A 23,512-nucleotide genomic window follows, 5' to 3' on the forward strand; every position below is an offset into this window, starting at 1 on the left:
GAGGTAATCAGTCCCTCAACCTAGGAGTAGGTGCGAAGAGCACCATAGTCGTGGAGATTCTGAAGCAGAAGAAAGGATCCTGGCGCTTATATAGTAACGTCAGGTGTAGCAGACGAGGGCATATTGACTGGTAGGTGGGATTCTCCAGTGGAAGTAGGTCCTTCCCAAAGAGATGGGTTAGTTGTAGTAGTAGTTGTCGTAGTCGTGAAGGTTATGTACATGTCCTCAGAATTAAGATTCCATGATGTTGCAGTGTCTGACAAGTTGTGTACGAATGGTATATAATACCGACAAGATGAGATTAAGACCCTGACAGGAAGAGAGCAGCAGCTGGACTGTACCACAATGGTCACACACAAAGCTGGCGACTCCCTGACCACCGCACGATCCTTCAAGCTGAGCTGGTGGCGATTCAGCAGGCATTGTCACATGCCCTACGACATCGACTCCGACCTGTCATACATGTTGATTCCACCTCTGCAACCAGTGCCCTCTCCCATCCTCAACCACAGGACAATGTTCACCTCATCACATCGATCCTGAGCATAATGACAGCCTTAGAAGTTCAGGGTAACAGATCGACATTGAACTGGATCCCCAGCCATGCTGGCATCCGGGGAAATGAGGCGGCAGATGATGCAGCCAAGGCAGCAACAGACTATCCACATGTTGGGATTACTGTCCCAATCAGCCTACGACAGACCAAACTGGTGGCTGCCAGAGCCACGAAACTTATGGGGGAGGTCTTAGGTGATACCCCATCTCAACAGTGGTACCGAGCAGCGACTCAGGGAGAACCCCCTCCATATGATAGAAGCTGGTCCAGAGCGCAGTGTACCGCCATCCATCGGTTTCTTTTGGGCTTTCCCACAGCCAAGATGATGGTAGACAAGGCTGAGGAGATGTGCCAGTACTGTCAGCACGTTGTCCAGCGGCCCCTAACACATTATCTTCTGGAGTGCGAAGCTACTGAGACATTCCGCAAGCAACTAGGAGTGATATTCCCTCCCGAAAAGGACCCAGAGATGACTGCGGCCACACTAGTGTACCATGGGGTCAACGAACCAGACAAGCTGTCACCTGTGATAACGACATATCCTCCTCCTCGCTAGTGTCCATAGTTAGGAGTACATATGTTGTCGCTTATGAGATGCACCAGTTGAACTGACCAGAAGAGTGCTTGAGCAGCATACGTCGCATCATTGTAGAAACCTTTCTCCCTCGGGAGCCAGAGACGGGTCATCGCAAGATTGAGACCCGTGCCAGGAATACGGTCTTGGCGAACATTATACATACAACCACAGTTACTGCTATGCCAGCCATCATTGGGTGTCGATAACTCGGCCAGTGACAAATTTTGCTTGAGCATCAGTCGCAAATTTTAGCTATACATGTATTTTCGATCTGCGGATAATTCATTAACGGTTTTGGTGGGAAGCCGGTTACTGAACTCAAGTCTAGATGTGGGCGTACCGCTCTTTTGGCCCTTACAAACCCAACAAGGAGAAGATGGCGTCCATGATTGAGAGCAAAGTTGAGGAACGTAAGGATAATAATGAAAAGGCCGTCGACAGGGAGAAGGTAAGATCATCCATGTACATTATTAACGTCCTTATAGCCTCTTCCTTTCAGTTTTAATGGGAGTATGGTGGTATTACTACCAGGAACTGTGTATACAGTGAGCATCATAGAAAGTTCCTTCACACGATTTTTTTTTCACAAGTTCATGTAAGATGTAGCTTTATGGTCCTAGTGGGTTTAGCGTTTGTTTTTGATTATAGTAATAATAACAACGTAAGATGTATAAGCTAAAAAGGTGCCTTGTTGCCGGTGAAGGGCTTTTGTTGCAAGGAACTTTACTAAACTTTGCCCTTTCTTTGGAATCGAAACTGAATGTTTCCTTATACTCCAGGCGCTATAAACCTCAACGGTGTGATGAATGGTTTTGAAAACCGACTAGTTGAAGAATTGAGACACTTATGCAACATAGGGGAATCTTTATTGAAGAAACGTTTTGCCACACACTGGCTTCATCAGTCCTATACAGAGCAGGAAGGTTAAAGGAGAGGAGTTTGAGGTAATCAATCCCTCAGCCTGGAGTCTATGTGTTCAGTTCATCAATCTTGTAGAAAATACAACACGGCCGTAGCAGTGGCTTATATACTGTAGTCAGGTGAGGCGGGGTCATATTGGAACCATCCACTAATGCTGTATTTTCTATAAGACTGATGGACTGAACACATCGACTCCAGGCTGAGGGACTGATTACCTCAGACTCCTCCTCCTTCCTGCTGTGTGGCGAAACGTTGCATAAGCATCTCAATTCTTCAAACCTCAATGGGTTTAGTGTTTCACCAGTTAAAATGTAAAAAAAAAAAAGGTGTTTAGTTTACACAGTTTAGAGTTTGTAGAGCCAGCTCTCCATATACATTAACGGTATATGTATATGTATTACTTATTCACATTTTATTTTTTCCAGACCTGCCCCTTATTGCTGCGAGTATTTTGTTCAAATGGGCGGCACAATAATATAACTGATTACAGAAGAGGCAACACCCCTCCAAATGAGTTGCAGATATACACATGGTGAGTTAAGGAGTCTTCTACTTGAGAAAGATGTAGAAAGTTATTATGCAGTAGAAATTTATTGAGTATTCTTGTATTATGCCCATAGTGCTCTTGTTTTTCACTTTACATTACTTCCATTTACGTCAATACTACATGACCAATGACTAATAGTTAGGAATGAGTATTTAAGGGCCATAAACCGAAGAGGAGAATACATCTCAACTTTATTAATGATAAAATAAATAATCGTAGTAATATTGAGGAAACATAAACTTAAATACCACTTTGAGTACAGGCAACAGATCCTACATTTGTTCATCTTCAACAGTGCAAAAAAAAAAAAAATCTTGAAAAATAAAGAAAAACATTGCAGTATCAGAGAAACACTAGTTCTGATTTGACCTCGAGTACAGGTAACATCTCAGTGAATCTGATCTTACATTTCCTTGCCTTCAATCCTACAAAATCATCTATCACATCATCAAAATCAATGATTTTCCCTATATAGGCCTATTTGTACTGTGTAATCCTGTAATAGGCTATATAGAAATGGAAGATTTTTCTCTTATGTTGCTGCAACACTGTTTTGTGCATTGGTGTCACCTTAAGAGGCTCTATGATGTTGCCCCTTATATGGTGTCACCTGGGGCAGCCCCCCCATCCCCACTGCATAGCTCTCAAAGATGTCTCCATTGCCTTCTCAATGCATACCTTTTTTTTTGTCTTTCATTGATACGCCTCCATTTACCCTTCCCTTTGCCACAGATGTCTTGACATCTATTCTGTGGCTTGCCTTTCATAGACCCATTGGATTTTTTTTTTAACAAGTCGGCCATCTCCCACCGAGGCAGGGTGACCCAAAAAGAAAGAAAATCCCCAAAAAGAAAATACTTTCATCATCATTCAACTCTTTCACCTCACTCACACATAATCACTGTTTTTGCAGAGATGCTCAGAACACAACAGCTTAGAAGCATATACGTATAAAGATACACAACATATCCCTCCAAACTGTCAATATCCCGAACCCCTCCTTTAGAGTGTAGCCATTGTACGTCCCATTTCCAGGACTCAAGTCCGGCTATATAAAAATAACCAGTTTCCCTGAATCCCTTCACTAGATATTACCCTGCTCACACTCCAACAGATCATCAGGTTCCAAATACCATTTGTCTCCATTCACTCTTATCGAACACGCTCATGCACGCCTGCTGGAAGTCTAAGCCCCTCTCCCACAAAACCTCCCTTACCCCTTCCTTCCAACCTTTTCGAGGACGACCCCTACCCCGCCTTCCTTCCCCTACAGATTTAAATGCTCTCCATGTCATTCTACTTTGATCCATTCTCTCTAAATGACCAAACCACCTCAACAACCCCTCTTCAGCCCTCTGACTAATACATATGTACTTTTATTAACTCCACACTCCGAATTTTCTGCATAATATTTACACCACACATTGCCCTTAGACAGGACATTTCCACTTCCTCCAACCGCCTCCTCACTGCTACATTCACAACCCAAGCTTCACACCCATATAAGAGTGTTGGTATTACTATACTTTCATACATTCCCTTCTTTGCCTCCATAGATAATGTTTTTTGTCTCCACATATACCTCAATGCACCACTTGCCTTTTTTCCCTCATCAATTCTATGATTAACCTCATCCTTCATAAATCCATCCGCTGACACGTCAACTCCCAAGTATCAGAAAACATTCACTTCTTCCATACTCCTCCTCCCCAATTTGATATCCAATTTTTCTTTATCTAAATCATTTGATACCCTCATCACGTTACTCTTTCCTATGTTCACTTTCAACTTTCTACCTTTACACACACTCCCAAACTCGTCCACTAAACTTTGCAATTTTTCTTTAGAATCTCCTATAAGCACAGTATCATCAGCAAAAAGCAACTGTGTCAATTCCCATTTTGTATTTGATTCCCCATAATTAAATCCCACCCCTCTCCCGAACACCTTAGCATTTACTTCTTTTACAACCCCATCTATAAATATATTAAACAACCATGGTGACATTACACATCCCTGTCTAAGACCTACTTTTACCGGGAAGTAGTCTCCCTCTCTTCTACACACCCTAACGTGAGCCTCACTATCCTCGTAAAAACTCTTTACAGCATTTAGTAACTTACCACCTATTCCATATACGTACTTGCAACATCTGCCACATTGCTCCCCTATCCACTCTATCATATGCCTTTTCTAAATCCATAAATGCAATAAAAACTTCCTTACCTTTATCTAAATACTGTTCACATATATGCTTCAATGTAAACACTTGATCTACACATCCCCTACCCACTCTAAAACCTCCTTGCTCGTCCGCAATCCTACATTCTGTCTTACCTCTAATTTCGTTCAATTATAACCCTACCGTACACTTTTCTTGGTATACTCAGTAAGCTTCTATAATTTTTACAATTTCTTTTGTCCCCTTTCCCTTTATATAAAGGGACTATACATGCTCTCAGCCAATCTCTAGGTACCTTCCCCTCTTTCATACATCTATTAAGCAAAAATACCAACCACTCCAACACTGTATCATCCCCTGCTTTTAACATTTCTGTCATGATCCCGTCAGTTCCAGCTGCTTTACTCTCTTTCATTCTACGTAATACCTCACACACCTCCCCCACACTCACACCCTGTTCTTCACTCCTAAAAGATGGTATACCTCCCTGTCCAGTGCATGAAATTACCACCTCCCTTTCTTCTATGACATATAAAAGTTCCTCAAAATATTCACGCCATCTACCCAAAACTTCCATCTCTCCATCTACTAACTCCCTTACTCTGTTTTTAACTGAAAAATCCATTTGTTCCCTAGGCTTTTTTAACTTGTTTAACTCCAAAATTTTTTCTTATTTTCATTAAAATTTCTTGACAGTGCCTCTCCCACTCTATCATCTGCTCTCCTTTAGCACTCTCACCTCTCTCTTCACCTTTCTTTTGCTCTCCATATACTCTACTCTTCTTATAACACTTCTGCTTTGTAAAAATCTCTCGTAAGCTAACTTTTTCTCTTTTATCACAACCTTTACTTCATCATTCCACCAATCACTCCTCTTTTCTCCTGGACCCACCCTCCTATAACCACAAACTTCTGCCCCACATTCTAATACTGCATTTTTAAAACTATTCCAACCCTCTTCAACCCCCCTACTGCTCATACTTGCACCAGTCCACCTTTCTGCCAATAGTTGCTTATATCTCGCCCGAACTTCCTCCTCCCTTAGTTTATACACTTTCACCTCCCTCTTACTTGTTGCCATTTTCCTCTTTTCCCAACTACCTCTTACTCTAACTGTAGCTACAACTAAATAATGATCCGATATGTCATATGTCAGTTGCCCCTCTATAAACGTGTACATCCTGGAGCCTACCCATCAACTTTTTATCCACCAATACATAATCTAACAAACTACTTTCATTACGTGCTATATCATACCTTGTATATTTATTTATCCTCCTCTTCATGAAATATGTATTACTTATTACTAAACCTCTTTCTACACAGCTCAATTAAAGGCTCCCCATTTTCATTTACCCCTGGCACCCCAAATTTACCTACTACTCCCTGCACATTTTTGCCCACTTTAGCATTGAAATCTCCAACCACCAGTAGTTTCACACTTGGTTCAAAACTCCCCACGCATTCACTCAACATTTCCCAAAATCTCTCTCTCTCCTCTACACTTCTCTCTTCTCCAGGTGCATATATGCTTACTATAACCCGCTTTTTGCATCCAACCTTTATTTTACTCCACATAATCCTTGAATTAATACATTTATAGTCCCTCTTTTCCTGCCATAACTTATCCTTCAACATTATTGCTACTCCTTTAGCTCTAACTCTATTTGAAACCCTTGACCTAATCCCATTTATTCCTCTCCACTGAAACTCTCCTACCCCCTTCATCTTTGTTTCACTTAAAGCCAGGACATCCAGCTTCTTCTCATTCATAACATCCACAATCATCTCTTTCTTATCATTTGCACAACATCCACGCACATTCAGACTTCCCACTTTGACAATTTTCTTCATATTCTCTTTAGTAATTATTACAGGAAAAGGGGGGACTAGCCTATTGTTCCCGGCATTTTAGTTGACTTTTACAACACGCATGGCTTACAGAGGAAAGATTCTTATTCCACTTCCCCATGGATATAAAAGGAAAAGTAATAAGGCCAAGAACTATTAAGATAAAATCAAAGAAAACTCAGATGAGTGTGTATAAATAAACATGTACATGTATGTGTAGTGTGACCTAAGTGTAAGTAGAAGTAGCAAGACGTACCTGAAATCTTGCATGTTTATGAGACAGAAAAAAGACACCAGCAATCCTACCATCATGTAAAACAATTACAGGTTTCCGTTTTACACTCACTTGGCAGGACGGTAGTACCTCCCTGGGCGGTTGCTGTCTACCAACCTATGTAATATTATTTATTATTGCATAGGTATAGTGTATAAGCTAGCTTTTTAAATTCATGCAGATGATCAGATGATAAATTTTGTAATTAAGACATTTATTGGTGTCTCATCATAGTTTTTTTTTTTTTTTTTTTTTTAGGATGGATGCAACCTTAAAAGAAATTGGAGGTCTGATTTTGGAAGTGAACCCTGACACCAGAAGACGTGGAACAGTGTTTGAATTCCAGTTAATTTATCCAGAACTCACGAAGCCTATTCCTCGTGCAAAAGACCTAGGTTCAATAGTTATAGGGCAAAAGGGCTTTGATGATAACAAAACTCTGGCTCAAATAGGGTGAGTATTTTTATTTTAAGTATATTGTTGAATGTTGAGTAAATCTTTTATAAATATACCTTTCACTGTCCTTGTCCCCAAAATTAATATTGCTCTCAGTGTCCACAGTGAAAAAAAAAATGAAATGGTACATAATCTTCTGAAGGTAATACCAAAAGTATGAGATTTGATGGAAAACTTAGAGAATTATGCAGGAACAAATTTAGCCCATTTTTTGCCCATTTTAAGCAAATTCTGTGGCCTCATTCAGCAAAATTCTTCCCTGTTTTGCCAGTATATCTTCCATTCTAAAAACTGTGACTTCAAATATTTGTAGATATTTCTGGGTTTGATACATAGTTATGACTTCAGTTTGTCATAACTATCACTATAGCCCAAAGAAAAATATTTGCCTTCTGATGACCATGCTGCTAGAAGACTCTCAGCATGGACAGATACGGGGTATACACTGTTTTCTTCTGCCAAAGATTATCTTTTGGCTGTTATCAAGTGTGTGAAGTTTAGTAAATATTACAAAGATTAGGTGTGTGTTTAAATGGTTGTAGTGTAGTCTTTATTGATTCAGCATTTTACTCTTAAGTTGGGATTTCACTGCAGTGTCTACCATTTCAGTATTATGGCTGTTTAATATAAAGTTAGAAATGTATCAGTGTTTTGTCTTTAAAAAATTATCTGTTATCAAAGAGTAACCTAGTCATTTTTTTATTCTACAGATTTATAATAGGAGATTTTCTGGACATTGCTATTAGCAGTCCAGGCCGAGGCATTCCACAACGCCGTATGCGACCATATTAGCAAGTCAAAAGATTTTAAGGAAAAGAAAGTCCCTTTAATCTATTAAGATTTTTATACACAGTGGCAAATGAACTATTGTATGCTTGGTGCATTAGACGTTTCTTTGAAACTTGTAATGAAGCCTCTCATTTAGATACAATTTTCATACAAATTTAATTTTAGGTTTGTTTACTTAAATTTTATTAGGTCTTACCTTACATTAACAGATTAGAAATTAATAAGACAATAGAATGTTGGGTGTTCACATATTTGTCTCCATTTATCTAAATTAAGAAAACTATACTGTTGGCTAATTAAATCAAATGAATGTAATGTAAATACTGTATTAATAGTAAATGAGATTCTGTGCCACTCTTATGAAAAGCAGATCTTTAACTTTGTCTAATTATTAAGCAAGATAATCTGATTACTGGCACAATTGTATTTTGATTTTCATTACTGTATTTCATACTGATTTATTTTTCTTACATTTTGATGTACACCAACCATCCGACTTACGACCTGCTCGACATACGACGACTCGACTTACGACCGTGTTTTTTATGCCAAATTTCTGGGAAATAAACAAGTGTTTGTGTTGTACACAGTGTTTTTCCTAAACCTTACAGTATAAAATACAGTACTAACAGCATAAAAAGTAAAGTAAAACATGAAATACCAAAATAAAACAATAAAATAAAGTCATTGCAAAAATGTTATGTTGATATTCAGTAGTAAAGTTAAACTTATGTCCATTTCGACTTATGACCGGTTTCTCGGAACCGAACTCGGTCGTAAGTCAGATGGTAGGTGTATTTACTATTAATTACATTACTCCCATTCATACTGGTGTTTATTTACTTTTGTACATATGATGTAGAATTATTTTGTCTGAAATATGAAACCAATAAAAATGAATTCCTTTTGTGATCTTTCATTTCTGATATATACGTATTTGTACCAATATACAGTATATAATAATTAGGTTGGTAGACACCAACCATTCAGGGAGGTACTACCATCCTACCAAGTGAGTGTAAAAGGAAGCCTGTATTTGTTTTACATGATGGTAAGATTGCTGGTTTCTTCTTTTTCTGTTTCATAAACATACAAGATTTCAGGTACATGCATGTATACACACTCATCTGAGTTTTCTTTGATTTTTTCTTAATAGTTCTTGTTCTTACTGTTATTCCTTTCATATCCATGGGGAAGTGGAATAAGAATCTTTCCTCCGTAAGCCATGTGTGTTGTAAAAGTCAACTAAAATGCCGGGAACAATGGGCTAGTAACCCCTTTTACCATATAGCTTACTAAAGAGAAAAAGAAGAAAGCCGTCAAAGTGGGATGTTCGAATGTGCGTGGATGTTGTGCGAATGATAAGAAAGAGATGATTGTGGATGTTATGAATGAGAACCTGGATGTCCTGGCTTTAAGTGAAAGCTGAAGGGGGTGGGAGAGTTTCAGTGGGGGAGAAATAAATGGATTAGGTCAGGGGTTTCAAACAGAGTTAGAGCTAAAGAAGGAGTTTAAATACAAGGATTATGTGGTGTAAAATAAGGGTTCAATGTGGAAAGCGGGTTATAGTAAGTGTCTATGCACCTGGAGAAGAGAGAAGTGTATAGGAGAGAGATTTTGGGAAATGTTGAGTGAGTGCATGGGGAGTTTTGAACCAAGAGAATTGAGCAATGTGTAGAAAGAGGTTTGGTAATAAGTAATATATATTTTATGAAAAAGAGAGTAAATAAGTATACAGGGATATAGTATGTAATGAAAGTAGTTAGATTATGTATTGGTGGATAAAAGGTTGATGGTAGGCTTCAGGATGTACATACTCATAGAGGGGCAACAGATATATTGGATCATTGTAGCTACAATTAGAGTAAGAGGTAGATGGGACATAAGGAAAATGGCAACAGCAAGTAAGAGAGAGGTGAAAGTGTATAAACTAAGGGAGGAAGAAGTTAGGGTGAGATATAAGCAACTATTGGCAGAAAAGTGTACTAATGCAAGTATGAGTAGTGGGGGGTTAAAGAGAAAAAGGTAGCTTATGAGAGGTTTTTACAAAGCAGAAGTGTTATAAGAAGAGCAGAGTATATGGAGAGTAAAAGAAAGGTGAAGAGAGTGGTGAGAGAGTATGTCGATGAAGAAAGGGAGGCAGTAATTTCATGCACTGGTCAGGGAGGTATAACATCTTTTAGGAGTGAAGAAGAGCAGGATGTGAGTGTGGGGGAGGTATGTGAGGCATTACATAGAATGAAAGGGTGTGAAGCAGCTGGAACTGACGGGATCATGACAGAAATGTTAAAAGCAGGGGGGGATATTGTTTAATAAATGTATGAAAAGGGGAAGGTATCTAGGGACTGGCAGAGAGCATATATAGTTCCTTTATATAAAGGGAAGGTGGACAAAAGAGATTGTAAAAATTATAGGGGAATAAGTTTACTAAGTACACCAGGTAGAGTGTACGGTAGGGTTATTATTGAAAGAATTAGAGGTAAGACAGAGTAGGATTGCAGATGAACAAGGAGGCTTTAGAGTGGGTAAGGGATGTGTAGATCAAGTGTTTACACTGAAGCATATATGTGAACAGTATTTAGATAAAGGTAGGGAAAGTTTTCATTGCATTTATGGATTTAGAGAAAAAAATATGATAGATTGGATAAGGGAGCAATGTGGCAGATGTTGCAAGTGTATGGAATAGGTAGTAAGTTACTAAATGCTGTAAAAAGTTTTTATGAGGATAGCGAGGCTCAGGTAAAGGTATGTAAGAGAGAGGGAGATTACTTCCCAGTAAAAGTAGGTCTTAGACAGGGATGTGTCATGTCACCATGTTTGTTTAATATATTTATAGATGGGGTTGTAAAAGAAGCAAATGCTAGGGTGTTGGGGATAGGGGTGGGATTAAATTATGGGGAATGAAATACAAAATGGGAGTTGACACAGTTACTTTTTGCTGATGATACTGTGCTTATGGGAGATTCTAAAGAAAAGTTGCAAAGGTTAGTGGACGAGTTTGGGAGGGTGTATAAAGGTAGAAAGTTGAAAGTAAGGATAGATAAGAGTAAGGTGATGAGGGTATCAAACGATTTAGATAAAGAAAAATTGGATATCACATTGGAAGAAGTGAATGTTTTCAGATATTTGGGAGTTGATTTGTCAGCAGATGGGTTTATGAAGGATGAGGTTAATCATAGAATTGATGAAGGAAAAAAGGTGAGTGGTGCGTTGAGGTATCTGTGGAAACAAAAAAATGTTATCTATGGAGGCAAAGAAGGGAATGTATGAAAGTATTGTGGTACCAACACTCTTATATGGGCGTGAAGCTTGGGTTGTAAATGCAGTGAGGAGGTGGGTGGAGGCAGTGGGGATGTCATGTCTAAGGGCAATGTGTGGTGTAAATATTTTGCAGAGAATTCGGAGTGTGGAAATTAGGAGAAAGTGTGGAGTTACTAAAAGTGTTAGAGAACTGAAGAGGAGTTGTTGAGGTGGTTTGGCCATTTAGAGAGAATGGATCAAAGTAGAATGACATGGAGAGCATATAAATCTGTAGGGGAAGGAAGGAGAGGTAGGGGTCATCCTTAAAAAGGTTGGAGGGAGGGGGTAAAGGAGGTTTTGTGGGTGGGGGGCTTGGACTTCCAGCAAGCATGTGTGAGCATCTTAGATAGGAGTGAATGGAGACGAATGCTTTTTTGGACCCGACGAGCTGTTGGAGTGTGAGCAGGGTAATATTTAATGAAGGGATTTAGGGAAATCAGTTAGCTGGACTTGAGTCCTAGAAATGGGAAGTACAATGCCTACACTTTAAAGGAGGGGTTTGGGATATTGACAGTTTGAAGGGACTTCTAAACTGTTGTATTTGAGTGCCTCTGCAAAGACAGTGATTATGTGTGAGGTGAAAGTGTTGAATGATGAAAGTACAGTGGTACCTTGACTTACGAGTTTAGTTCGTTCTGTGACCAAGCTCGTAACGCAATTTGCTCGTACATATATCAAATCAATTTTCCTCATTGAAATTAATTGAAATGCCATTAATCCGTTCCAGCCCCCCCAAAACACCCTAATTTTTTAGTTATGGGTTTTTAAATAAGAAAAACGTATTTATAAATAAGAAATGATTTTTGCCTTTTTTGCAAGGTCCTAGCAATGTTTTGGAAATGCTGGAGTATATATGAAACTCTTGAAGCACAGTGTAAGATGAGTGTCACTCCATTGCCAGTGGAGTGACATTTGATGATCGTGCACTGCCTTAGATTCATTTTTCTCTGTTACAAATAAATATGTCTATCTGTTTCTGTCTATTTGTCTCTCTAGCTCTGTCTTTGTTTATCTCTGTCTCTGCTATCTGTCTGTCTGTCTGCCCATGTTTCTATCTTCCTGTCCCTCTGTCTCAGAGAGAGAGAGCCACTCGTGAACCAGCAGGTATTACACACTATGCAGAGTCGGTTACGTCTGATTCCTGAACGAGTGAAAATGTGTATTACTTGCCAGTCATGCTTATTATGCCTTATATCTACAAGCATAGTATAGCACTTTGTCTGGATTTTTTGGGTTATCCTAGGTAATTTACACTATGTATAACTGTATTTATGTGTACCTGTGAGATAGAGAGATAGAGACAGATAGACAGGGACAGAGATAGATACAGACAGACAGAAGGAGATAGAGACAGCCAAAGCCGGCTGCCGGCCAGCCAGCTGGCCACCGGCCAGCCAGCCAGCCAGCCAGCCAGCCAGCCAGCCAGCCACCCAACCAGCCAGCCTGCCGAACATGTATTACACATGTTCTAGAATTGTTTCTCTTTACTTAGGGCATACATTATAGAACATTCTTGCAGGATGATACTACCAGTGGTATCAAAATTGAAAGGAAGTTAAACATTGGTTATTATCGAGGTTTTTGATATTTCCTCTCTCTCCTGCGAGTGGAGGGATATCTGAAGCTTGCTCGTAACTCGGATTTTGGCTTGGAGCTTAAAGCAGAAAATCAACTGAGTGACAGCTCGTAACTCGGAAAACTCGTAAGTTAGGGCACTCGTAAGTCAAGGTACCACTATTTCTTTTTGGGTCACCCTGTCTCAGTGGGAGATGGTCGACTTGTTGAAGAAAAAAAATATATATAATACAGTGGACTCTCGCCTAACGAACGCATCGCATAACGTTAAATTCGCCTAACAATACATTTTAACGCTAACATTTTCCCTCGGCTAACGCTAAAAAACTCGCCTAATGATATTCGTTCTCGGGTGCCAATTAACATTGTTAGGTGAAGGTCCACTGTAATTACAAAAAAAAATAATTCATGCAATAAAAGGCTATTGTAAGTTCATAATAAATGATATGGAAACAGGTTACTTGTTTGTTGTGTGTTATAAGAGATGAGTAGCCAGCACAAGAAGCAGCAAGGAAGATAATTTAATGTGTCAAAGTATCAGTACTGGTGGCATTGGCAAATTTTGATGGTGTCACCAAAACTGAGTTTTGGTTCAGCGCTGTATGACCCTTTTGGGTGTAGTGATTAGTTTTGATGGCACCAGTTTGAAGCTGAATATCAGTATTGACAAAAAATTTTTGGTATCCCATATCTCGATCCACTAAATCAAGACTGTACCTTGTATTTATGTATATGTACGTTGAATTGCATGCTGAATGGAGAGATTGGCCTAGATGAGGTTTATTAATAATGCATGAACCAACTAAAGGCTCATTCAGCAAAACCCCTCTCCTTTTTTTTTTCTTTTGAGTTGCTAGTCCATTTGCCTTATTTCCTTTTTTTCCTCTTGCCATTCTATATTGCTATATTGTGGCTTAGCGCTTCTTTTTGATAATAATAATAATAATAATAATAATATTGCTATTACCCTCTCTTCCCATAGTCATTTGTAATGAGTATTACCAATCCCCTCGCCATCTAGTTACCATGTTTCTTGCCTACCATTTTACTATTCTCACATGCTGTGCAGCCCTTACAGGTTTAGTGCTTAATTTGATTATAATATTCTCACTGTATTGTGACTATTCCCATGGCTATCCATAAGCACCATTCCCTCCCCATCTACAACAGCCATTCCCCTTCCCATCCACTGCTGCCATTCCCTTCCCCATCCATAACTGTCATTCCCATACCTATTCACAATTGCCATTCCCATCCCTATTCACAACTGCCATTCCCATCCCCATCCACAACTGCCATTCTCCTCCCCATCCACAACTGGCATTTTCCTCCTCATCCAGAAATGCCATTTCCCTCCCCATCCAGAAATACCATTCCCTTCCCTATTCACAGCTGCCTGTCACCATTTCCCTTACCATTCACATTGTTATTCTTTTCATATTGTAGCACACTTGTTACAGGCAACAGGTGTTACCTTCAAGTAATACAGGTGTGGCACTACTGGGGACTAGTGTTTGGCAGTACCAGTTCTCACATCACAACATACACAAATAGGTGAGCTTTTCTATGTATTGTATCTGATAATGTTATCCGAGTTTGTAAATTTTGCATTACTAGATAAAAGTAAAATCACATTAATAGAGACTGAACTACACATTGTGATATTGGTTTCCATGCAGTAATGTAAGAATGACTCTCTATGATTATCAAATTGTTAATGCTGGTATATCTTGCCTAAAGAAAGGTTTATATTTGTATTGGACTTTATAGGGTTCACTTTTTTGTGTATCAGACTACAGCAATGTAGCAAAAGTTAAGTCTCAGACTGGGAAATTCCATCTAGTTTTGTCCAATTTCTCACTAAAGCACTGTTAGTTATAGCCATCAGTTGGCAGACTGGTGAAGCTCCCCCTCACCCCACGAGGTGAGCTAATCCATGAACCTTATACTAAGAATAAGATGTGAGGTGGACCATGCTGGGGGCCTGAAGGTGAGCACTAGATTGGTTTGAATGAGGTATGATGTATTACTAGTGGACCCTCTTTTTCCTGGGTCCCCTGGTGCAGAAGTACGTAATTCAACAAGATGATGTTGTGCAGTACAGTAGGACCCCGTATTTGAGGGGGATACATTCTGAGGATCTGCTGCAAATAGCAGCAAACCTTTATGTATACATAAGTCATTTTTTGTTTACATACATACCCATTATAAAGTTTAATTGATAAATTATGCATGATAAGTTGAGAATTATCACTTTTCACTGATGGGAAGCACTTCTTGGCTTCTCTTAGGCTCTGAAGAACTTCCACCATCATTACTTTTGCACTCTGATCCATTAAGCAGAATTAAGGGTTATTTTCGGGTCACTGTAAACTGCGGATATGAGGGTCCTGCTGTATTATAGGGTTTCTAAAGTGAGTGAGAGATTCATTAATTTGAGGAATAAACTGTACAGTGAAGAGCTAGGCAAGGTGAATATAAAATGGTACACAGTACCAACTAGTTGATAAGTAAGACACTTGTGTTAATTTTCATCTAGGTGAGGTGCTGGTCTAAAATAGGAAGAAGTGTGTTGCTGTGCAATAGAAATTGTGATGAAACATTTTTGCCTATGTTATAGTTGACATTAGGCACTATTTTTCTTTTCTTCCCCAGCTGCACAGGTGCAGTAATATGTGAAAAGCAGACTAATGTTACAGATACATTCAGTAGTAATAGCAGGAACTATGGCATGCATTCTTTACTGGAGTGGAGCTTGGCAGTTTGTCTTTGGATTCATGAGCTCCATACTCATCTCATCTTGCTCGCAGTTGTTTCTTTACACAAATTTTCTAAGTTATATACCTGTGAATGAAGCCAGTTCATCAGAAATGGAAGAAATCAGTACAAAGCTGGCAGAGGAGCACAAGTAAGTTAATACTTTATGTTATTTCAATTATAAGATTTATCTTTTTTTGTGTTTGCAAACTGCATCTCCAAATGCTGCATGTATTAGAATTAAGGAAAACTAATTCTATTGATGTGAATGATAAATGCTAAAAACAGTGTATATGCTGTTAAAATTAGTGGTGTAAAGAAAAGGGAAAATATTAAAGAATAATTTAGAATATTAATGATAGGGGGTGCTTTATGTTAATAGAAGTTTGCAATTATAATTTAAACTTGTTTGGGAATACTGTACTACCATATGTATTTCCTTGGGTCACAGTGCCTTGCCAGATATTGCCACTGAGGTAAAAGAAAAAAGGTATTGTACTGTAATCCCAAATAAATTAATAATTTATGACCAACCACTTTCCAGGACAATGACCGACAATCTAAATTTACTGGTATTATATGTGGAAAAACTTGTTGAAATCAACAAGGAAGGAGAATCTGACAGAGAGGAGGAGGATTTTTTAAATCAGATGGTAAGTTGAATTTGCTGTACTGTTCTATATTTACAAGTTATTACTAAACATTTTGCAAAGCCTAATGAATTATGAACTTTGGTATTACTTGATAGAATTCTTCCAGTTTATCATTTTTATTAAAACTGCACTTCATCTTGTGCTACTCTTTCTTCAACTTAGATTCTTTGATGCTGGTAAAGGGCTCTTGACCCAAGGAATTTAAACTACCCTTTCATTCCTCAGATCAAACCTGATTACCCTTCATTTCCCTAGGCACCCACAGGTTAGAGCTTCCCCCATGTACATAATATTGCACTGCAAATACCAAATTACTATGTTTTTAAACACACATCTGTTCCCGTAAGCCCCCATAAGTGTCAGTACCTTGGGTTAAGATAATAGGTAAAAAGAGCTGCCAGCCTTAACTCCATGTCTGAAGGGCATGGAGATCACTTGCCCTTCAGACATAGAGCTTGGATTGGTATTTCTCATTACTTACCATCTTAAACCTAGTATTGGCACTTACAAGAGCTGTTGACTGCTGTGTTTACAAAATCATCATGTTATTGAACACAGTAGTTTACAAGAGCTGTCACATGCAAAAAAAAAAAAAAAAAAATATACAGTATTTACACAAGTATATACTGTATTATCAAATTAAGCACTAGGCCCATAAGGGTCATAATGTGCTGCGAATGTTACCTGATCATGTCATTGTGCTTCATTTTAATTAGGCTAGTGTCTTATTATTGCCATCATTAACCCTTTGACTGTCGCAGCCCCCAATCCTGAGGGGTCTCCTGGTGTCGCAAAATTTAAAAAAAAAAAATTATTTTTTCTTATGAAATGATAATCTTTTCCCGATTGTAATGACACCAAAAACACAAAATTTGATAGAAAACTGACGGAATTACGCTCTCACAAAGTTAGCGACCTTGGCGATATTTACAAATCAGCGATTTTGCTCACTTTGAGCCCTATTTTCGGCTAATTCCATTGTTCCAGTTAACCAAAGTCATAGCTATTTCTTTAGAACTCTGTTTTTTCTATCGATTGAGTACAAGAAACTGCCCATTTACCGATTTCAACTACCCAATAACGTGGTCAGAAATTTGCAATTTGGCCAATTTCATGAAAATTAAAAAATATGACAATTTCAAAATAAGGTCCAGAATGAACAATGCAGACATTCCTGGCTCTAAAATAACATTTTCTTTGTTCATCAGTCACATCTCCAGGCCCCTCTGATATTACTCTTGCTTTCTATTTTGAATTTTTATTCAAACAAAAAATAGAAGATTTACTGTTATGCAGACTACTGCAATACTGTAATAATTGTATAAATAACATCAACCCATTCATGACTGCATATTAGAATGGCTAGTTGGACATTTATTGGACAATGGCATCATTTGTTTACTTTTGAACATCGGCAAAAATCAAACATTTCCCCTACTTTGAGCTCCATTTCCAGGTTCTTTTTATAGTAAAATCAATCAAAATCACCTCTATTTCTATCAAACGAGACCAAGAAAATGAGAATACAACCATAAATACTATACAAAAATAGACCACAAATTCGGCATTTTAATTAAAAAAAATGGTCAGAGTTTTTTTTTTTTTCATTATGCACTGTGCTGCAGGATTTTTTTTTATATGGTGCACATTGACCACACAGACCCATTCTCTCACAAGTGGGCCTACCAGCTTTCTCCTGCTTTCTTTGAAGCCGCTGGAATTTATGAGCATATATACAACAAACACGGTACCTCGTAAGACGTATATATACGACTCTCTCATTACTGTAATGTTTCTCCTGCTGCTGCTGCTGTTAAAAAAATGATAACCTTTTTTTGTATTCACTCACTATTGTATTTAGGGAGATAAGTGAATCCTAGGGGTTTTGGGAATGGGAAGCAATGAAGTTTGATCCAAGGAAGTGGGAGGACAAGTCCAATTCCTTAAATCAAGAGCCCCTCACCAACATCAAATAATCATCCTTGAGGGATTACAATCAATATTAAGTTATATAGCTCGATCGCTGGTGCACTCAGCTCACACACTGAGATCCGAGGTTCGAATCTCCTCTGGTATGACTGGAAAACATTAGGGACATATTTCCATAAGATACCTGCTGTCCCTGTTCACCCATCAGTGTAAAATGGGTACCTGGGTGTTGGTCACATCCTGGGACACAACTGACCTAATTTGCCTGAAGTGCTCAGCATAACAAAGGGCTTTCTATATAGTAGTATGTCATTGATGTCAGCTGGGCCTGTATACCTTATACATGTACTTGTAGTAAACAAAGTTTTTTTTTAACATGTTGGTTATATCCCACTGAGGTAGGATATTATTATTATTATTATTATTATTATTATTAATTATTATTACTACTATTTACATCTACTGCTACTGACTGTTAAAAATAGTAATGTTAATTAAGCTTGCCTGTTTATTTTTCATAAGAATCTTATGATGATTTCTGTTTTTCTTAGCTTCCTGTGGTGGACCAATTATTTAATGAAGCGCTGAAATTTGAAGGCTATTTGAATGAGGACTTACGGATTATTTTTCACAAAACTAAAGAACAGTACAATGCTCTTAAAGAAAATCTCCTGAAAAAGCATGAGAAGAAAAGCACAGGGCAGAGAAAGGGAGAATATATGGATAATGAAAGTGACAAAGGTGTGGAAAATGAAGACATATTCAGTTACATAGGGAATACTAAATTTAGCAACGAGCTTTAAAAATTTGTGAAACCTTGTATTTGCTATTTTGCAATTCCCCCCTCCCTACCCCAAAAAAAATTAAAATTAGAAATGTCTTGCATCTTTTACAGCCCATTAATTGTGGTAGTGGTACAGGTCGGCCATCACTAATCCGGCATCATTGGGACCTGTAGTGAGTTTGCCGAATTACAGAATGGTTAGGTTAGAATACACTTAACCTATCAAAAGAGAGACTTTCTGCACATCTTCCTCATTTTCATCACTGCTTTCTCCTCCATTGGCTTGCTGCTGTGCATTTACAACCATCTGCACAATTTCTGAGTCAGTATAATGATGAAATTTGAAATTATGCTAGCCAAAACTAGTGGCGGATTACTGATGGAACCGGATAACTGATTGCTGGATTAGTGATGGCCGACCTGTATTATTATAATCAAAACTAAGCACTAAACCCAGCAGGGTCATATAGTGCTGCATTTGGTAAAGGTAGAGTACATACATGATAACATATTGGTTTTCAAATAGTTTTCAATGTATGGAACAATCTTCAGAGTAAGGTAATTGATGCTAGGACCCTAGGTAGCTGTAAAAAGATATAGGGCAAATATATATGATTGGGAGTTCTTTTTTCCATATGTATACAACAGTTTCTGTATGACAGGAAATATGGTATATACATGTATGTATGTATGTATGTATATATATATATATATATATATATATATATATATATACAGTGGACCCCCGGTTAACGAACTTTTTTCATTCCAGTAGTATGTTCAGGTGCCAGTACTGACCGAATTTTTTCCCATAAGGAATATTGTGAAGTAGATTAGTCCATTTCAGACCCCCAAACATACACGTACAAACGCACTTACATAAATGCACTTACATAATTGGTCGCATTTGGAGGTGATCGTTAAGCGGGGGTCCACTGTATATATATATATATATATATATATATATATATATATATATATATATATATATATATATATATACATATATATATATATATATATATATATATACATATATATATATATATATAGACATATATATATATATATATAATTATAGTTGTGTTGAAAGAAAGATTAATCATAATGGTAGGGACTTCTATTTCTTGAATTTCTATATGTAATGTCTAGATTATCTTACTTCACTTTGTTTGGTCATTTATTCAGCCTTGGCCTCTAAAAGCTGAGTCATCCTGACATAGTGGTGGAAATCCCTGGATTGCACTAGGGTGATTATGTAGTGTATTCTTTGGGGGAAAGTGCTAAATTTGTAGGGATCATACAGCATCTGGAGGAAGGGGAGGCAAATCAGGCTTGATTCAAGGAAAGGGAGGATAAGTCCAATTTCTGGAATCAAATGCCCCTTACTGCCATCCTGACACCACTTCCCTCAAGGGAAGTGGTGTCAGGATGGCAGCATCCATGGCCAAAGAACCAGGATTTAATTTAAATTGTGTAAGCATCTCATTTATCAAAATACACCTACCATCCGACTTACGACCTGCTCGAAATACAACCACTTGATTTACGACCATGTTTTGTATGCCAAATTTCTGGGAAATGAACAACTGTTTGTGTTGTACAGTGTGTTTATCCTAAACCTTACAGTACTACTAACAGCATAAAAAGTAAAGTAAAAAATGAAATACCAAAATAAAACAATAAAATAAAATCATTACAAAAATGTGATGTTGATATTCAGTAGTAAGGTTCGATTTATGTCCATTTTGACTTAAGACCGGTTGGTTGGAACCAAACTTAGTCGTAAGTCGGATGGTACCTGTATATGTTCTGCATGGCCCAAATAGGTTTAGCTCATTTTCAAGAGTATAATAAATGTTCAAATTTATTATGTGGAATCTCCCTTTATTTAATTCATATTTCACACGAGTGTTTTTAAAATAATTTTTCTTTGTTTTAAATAATATGGGGTAGGAGTCGTCCTCAAAAGGGTTGGAGGGAGGGGGTAAAGGAGGTTTTGTGGGTGAGGGGCATGGACTTCCAGCAAGCGTGCATGAGCGTGTTAGATAGGAGTGAATGGAGACGAATGGTATTTGGGACCTGACGAGCTGTTGGAGTGTGGGCAGGGTAATATTTAGTGAAGGGATTCAGGGAAACCGGTTATTTTATATAGCCAGACTTGAGTCCTAGAAATGGGAAGTACAATGCCTGCACTTTAAAGGAGGGGTTTGGGATATTGGCAGTTTGGAGGGATATGTTGTGTATCTTTATACATACAGTGGACCCCCGCTTAATGATCACCTCCCAATGCGACCAATTATGTAAATGTATTTATGTAAGTGCGTTTGTACGTGTATGTTTGGGGGTCTGAAATGGACTAATCTACTTCACAATATTCCTTATGGGAACAAATTCGGTCAGTACTGGCACCTGAACATACTTCTGGAATGAAAAAATATCGTTAACCAGGGGTCCACTGTATATACAGTGGACCCCCGCATACCGTACAATCCGCATACCGGACGCTTTGATCGCAAAAATTTTGCCTCGCATATCGCCCAAAAACCCGCTCACCGCCCTTCGTCCGAGACGCGTCCAATGTGCGGCCTGAGCCACGCTCACATGTTCCGCTGGTGGCATTGTTTATCAGCCAGCCTCCGCGGTAACATCCAAGCATACAATCGGAACATTTCGTATTATTACAGTGTTTTTGGTGATTTTTTCTGGAAAATAAGTGACCATGGGCCCCAAGAAAGCTTCTAGTGCCAACCCTACAGCAATAAGGGTGAGAATTACTATAGAGATGAAGAAAAAGATCATTGATAAGTATGAAAGTGGAGTGCGTGTCTCCGAGCTGGCCAGGTTGTATAATAAACCCCAATCAACCATCGCTACTATTGGTGGTACAGCTGCTGCTGCTGTTGTACCACCGTCAGCTGCTGCTGCTGCTGTAGTACCGTCTGCTGCTGCTGTAGCATCGTCTGCTGCTGCTGTAGCATCGTCTGCTGCTGCTGTAGCATCGTCTGCTGCTGCTGTAGCATCGTCTGCTGCTGCTGTAGCATCGTCTGCTGCTGCTGTAGCATCGTCTGCTGCTGCTGTAGCATCGTCTATTGCTGCTGCAGCATCGTCTGCTGCTGCTGTAGCATCGTCTGCTGCTGCTGTAGCATCGTCTGCTGCTGCTGTAGCATCGTCTGTTGCTGCTGTAGCATCGTCTGCTGCTGCTGTAGCATCGTCTGCTGCTGCTGTAGCATCGTCTGTTGCTGCTGTAGCATCATCTGCTGCTGCTGTAGCATCGTCTGCTGCTGTAGCATCGTCTGTTGCTGCTGTAGCATCGTCTGCTGCTGCTGTAGCATCGTCTGCTGCTGCTGTAGCATCGTCTGTTGCTGCTGTAGCATCGTCTGCTGCTGCTGTAGCATCGTCTGTTGCTGCTGTAGCATCGTCTGTTGCTGCTGTACCACCGTCAGCTGCTGCTGCTGCTGTAGCACCATTGTTGGTGTGGCTTATTGAGAATACCAAGAAACAATTAACCCCAGAGGATTTGCCACCCCGGATAACCCAAAAAAGTCAGTGTCATCGAAGACTGTCTAACTTATTTCCATTGGGGTCCTTAATCTTGTCTCCCAGGATGCAACCCACACCAGTCGACTAACACCCAGGTGAACAGGGAAAAATGCCTGGAACTAGTGCTCATATTGGTGAATTTAAAGCCAGCAAAGGTTGGTTTGAGAGATTTAAGAAACGTAGTGGCATACACAGTGTGATAAGGCCTGTTCTGGAAGAAAATGCCAAACAGGACCTACAGTACTCAGGAGGAAAAGGCACTCCCAGGACACAGTGTCTCATCAGTCATTGCTGCATCTTCAATAAAGGTAAGTGTCATTTATTCTTCATTTAGTAGAGTAGTACATGCACAATATATATTGTGCATGTACTACGCTACTATTGTGCATGTATCCTTCTCTTTGTGTGTAGGAAAATGTATATTTCATGTGGTAAAAATTTTTTTTTCATACTTTTGGGTGTCTTGCACGGATTAATTTGATTTCCACTATTTCTTATGGGGAAAATTCATTCGCATACCGAACATTTCGCATAACAACCAGCCCTCTTGCACGGATTAAGGTCGCTATGCGGGGGTCCACTGTACTTCTAAACTGTTGTATTCTGAGCACCTCTGCAAAAACAGTGATTATGTGTGAGTGAGGTGAAAGTGTTGAATGATGATGAAAGTATTTTCTTTTTGGGGATTTTCTTTCTTTTTGGGTCACCCTGCCTCGGTGGGAGACGGCCGACTTGTTAAAAAAAAAAAATACACAAATAACCTCCACTTAGCAGACAAACTTAAGACAGTGTTGGGTAGGTTTAAAAATGTTAGAGAA

At 38.9% G+C, this 23,512-nt stretch overlaps 2 protein-coding genes, 1 long non-coding RNA gene and 1 other non-coding gene across 4 annotated transcripts in view; all 4 read left to right on the forward strand.

Moving 5' to 3' along the window:
• LOC138852718 (uncharacterized) overlaps positions 1–23,512 on the forward strand; it is a 299,461-nt gene that overhangs the window by 269,586 nt on the left and 6,363 nt on the right. The window lies entirely within an intron of this gene.
• On the forward strand, positions 1,426–9,060 carry Bin1 (histone deacetylase complex subunit SAP18). The gene is made up of 4 exons (XM_053781089.2): positions 1,426–1,581; positions 2,480–2,586; positions 7,167–7,361; positions 8,075–9,060. The coding sequence occupies exons 1-4, from the start codon at positions 1,462–1,464 to the stop codon at positions 8,154–8,156; spliced, it is 504 nt and encodes a 167-aa protein (XP_053637064.1). The 5' UTR covers positions 1,426–1,461; the 3' UTR covers positions 8,157–9,060.
• LOC128692181 (small Cajal body-specific RNA 8) lies at positions 7,683–7,812 on the forward strand. Its single transcript, XR_008407564.1, has one exon. It is a non-coding gene; the product is annotated as a small Cajal body-specific RNA 8 (non-coding RNA).
• On the forward strand, positions 14,488–20,092 carry LOC128691991 (uncharacterized). Its single transcript, XM_053780975.2, has 4 exons — positions 14,488–14,582; positions 15,684–15,936; positions 16,330–16,438; positions 18,919–20,092. Exons 2-4 carry the CDS (start codon positions 15,719–15,721, stop codon positions 19,168–19,170), a joined length of 579 nt encoding a protein of 192 aa, XP_053636950.1. The 5' UTR covers positions 14,488–14,582; positions 15,684–15,718; the 3' UTR covers positions 19,171–20,092.

This window comes from Cherax quadricarinatus, chromosome 15, assembly GCF_038502225.1.
Source record: "Cherax quadricarinatus isolate ZL_2023a chromosome 15, ASM3850222v1, whole genome shotgun sequence".
Lineage (NCBI taxonomy): Eukaryota > Metazoa > Arthropoda > Malacostraca > Decapoda > Parastacidae > Cherax > Cherax quadricarinatus.

Bases quoted from the DNA above. Each gene is read 5' to 3' on its own strand.
- LOC128691991 (XM_053780975.2), top strand. From the start codon at position 15,719: ATGTTACAGATACATTCAGTAGTAATAGCAGGAACTATGGCATGCATT. The intron at 15,937-16,329 runs GTAAGTTAATAC...ACCACTTTCCAG, and splicing joins AAGCTGGCAGAGGAGCACAA to GACAATGACCGACAATCTAA. The intron at 16,439-18,918 runs GTAAGTTGAATT...TGTTTTTCTTAG, and splicing joins AGGATTTTTTAAATCAGATG to CTTCCTGTGGTGGACCAATT.
- Bin1 (XM_053781089.2), top strand. From the start codon at position 1,462: ATGTGGGCGTACCGCTCTTTTGGCCCTTACAAACCCAACAAGGAGAAG. The intron at 1,582-2,479 runs GTAAGATCATCC...TATTTTTTCCAG, and splicing joins AGGCCGTCGACAGGGAGAAG to ACCTGCCCCTTATTGCTGCG. The intron at 2,587-7,166 runs GTGAGTTAAGGA...TTTTTTTTTTAG, and splicing joins GAGTTGCAGATATACACATG to GATGGATGCAACCTTAAAAG.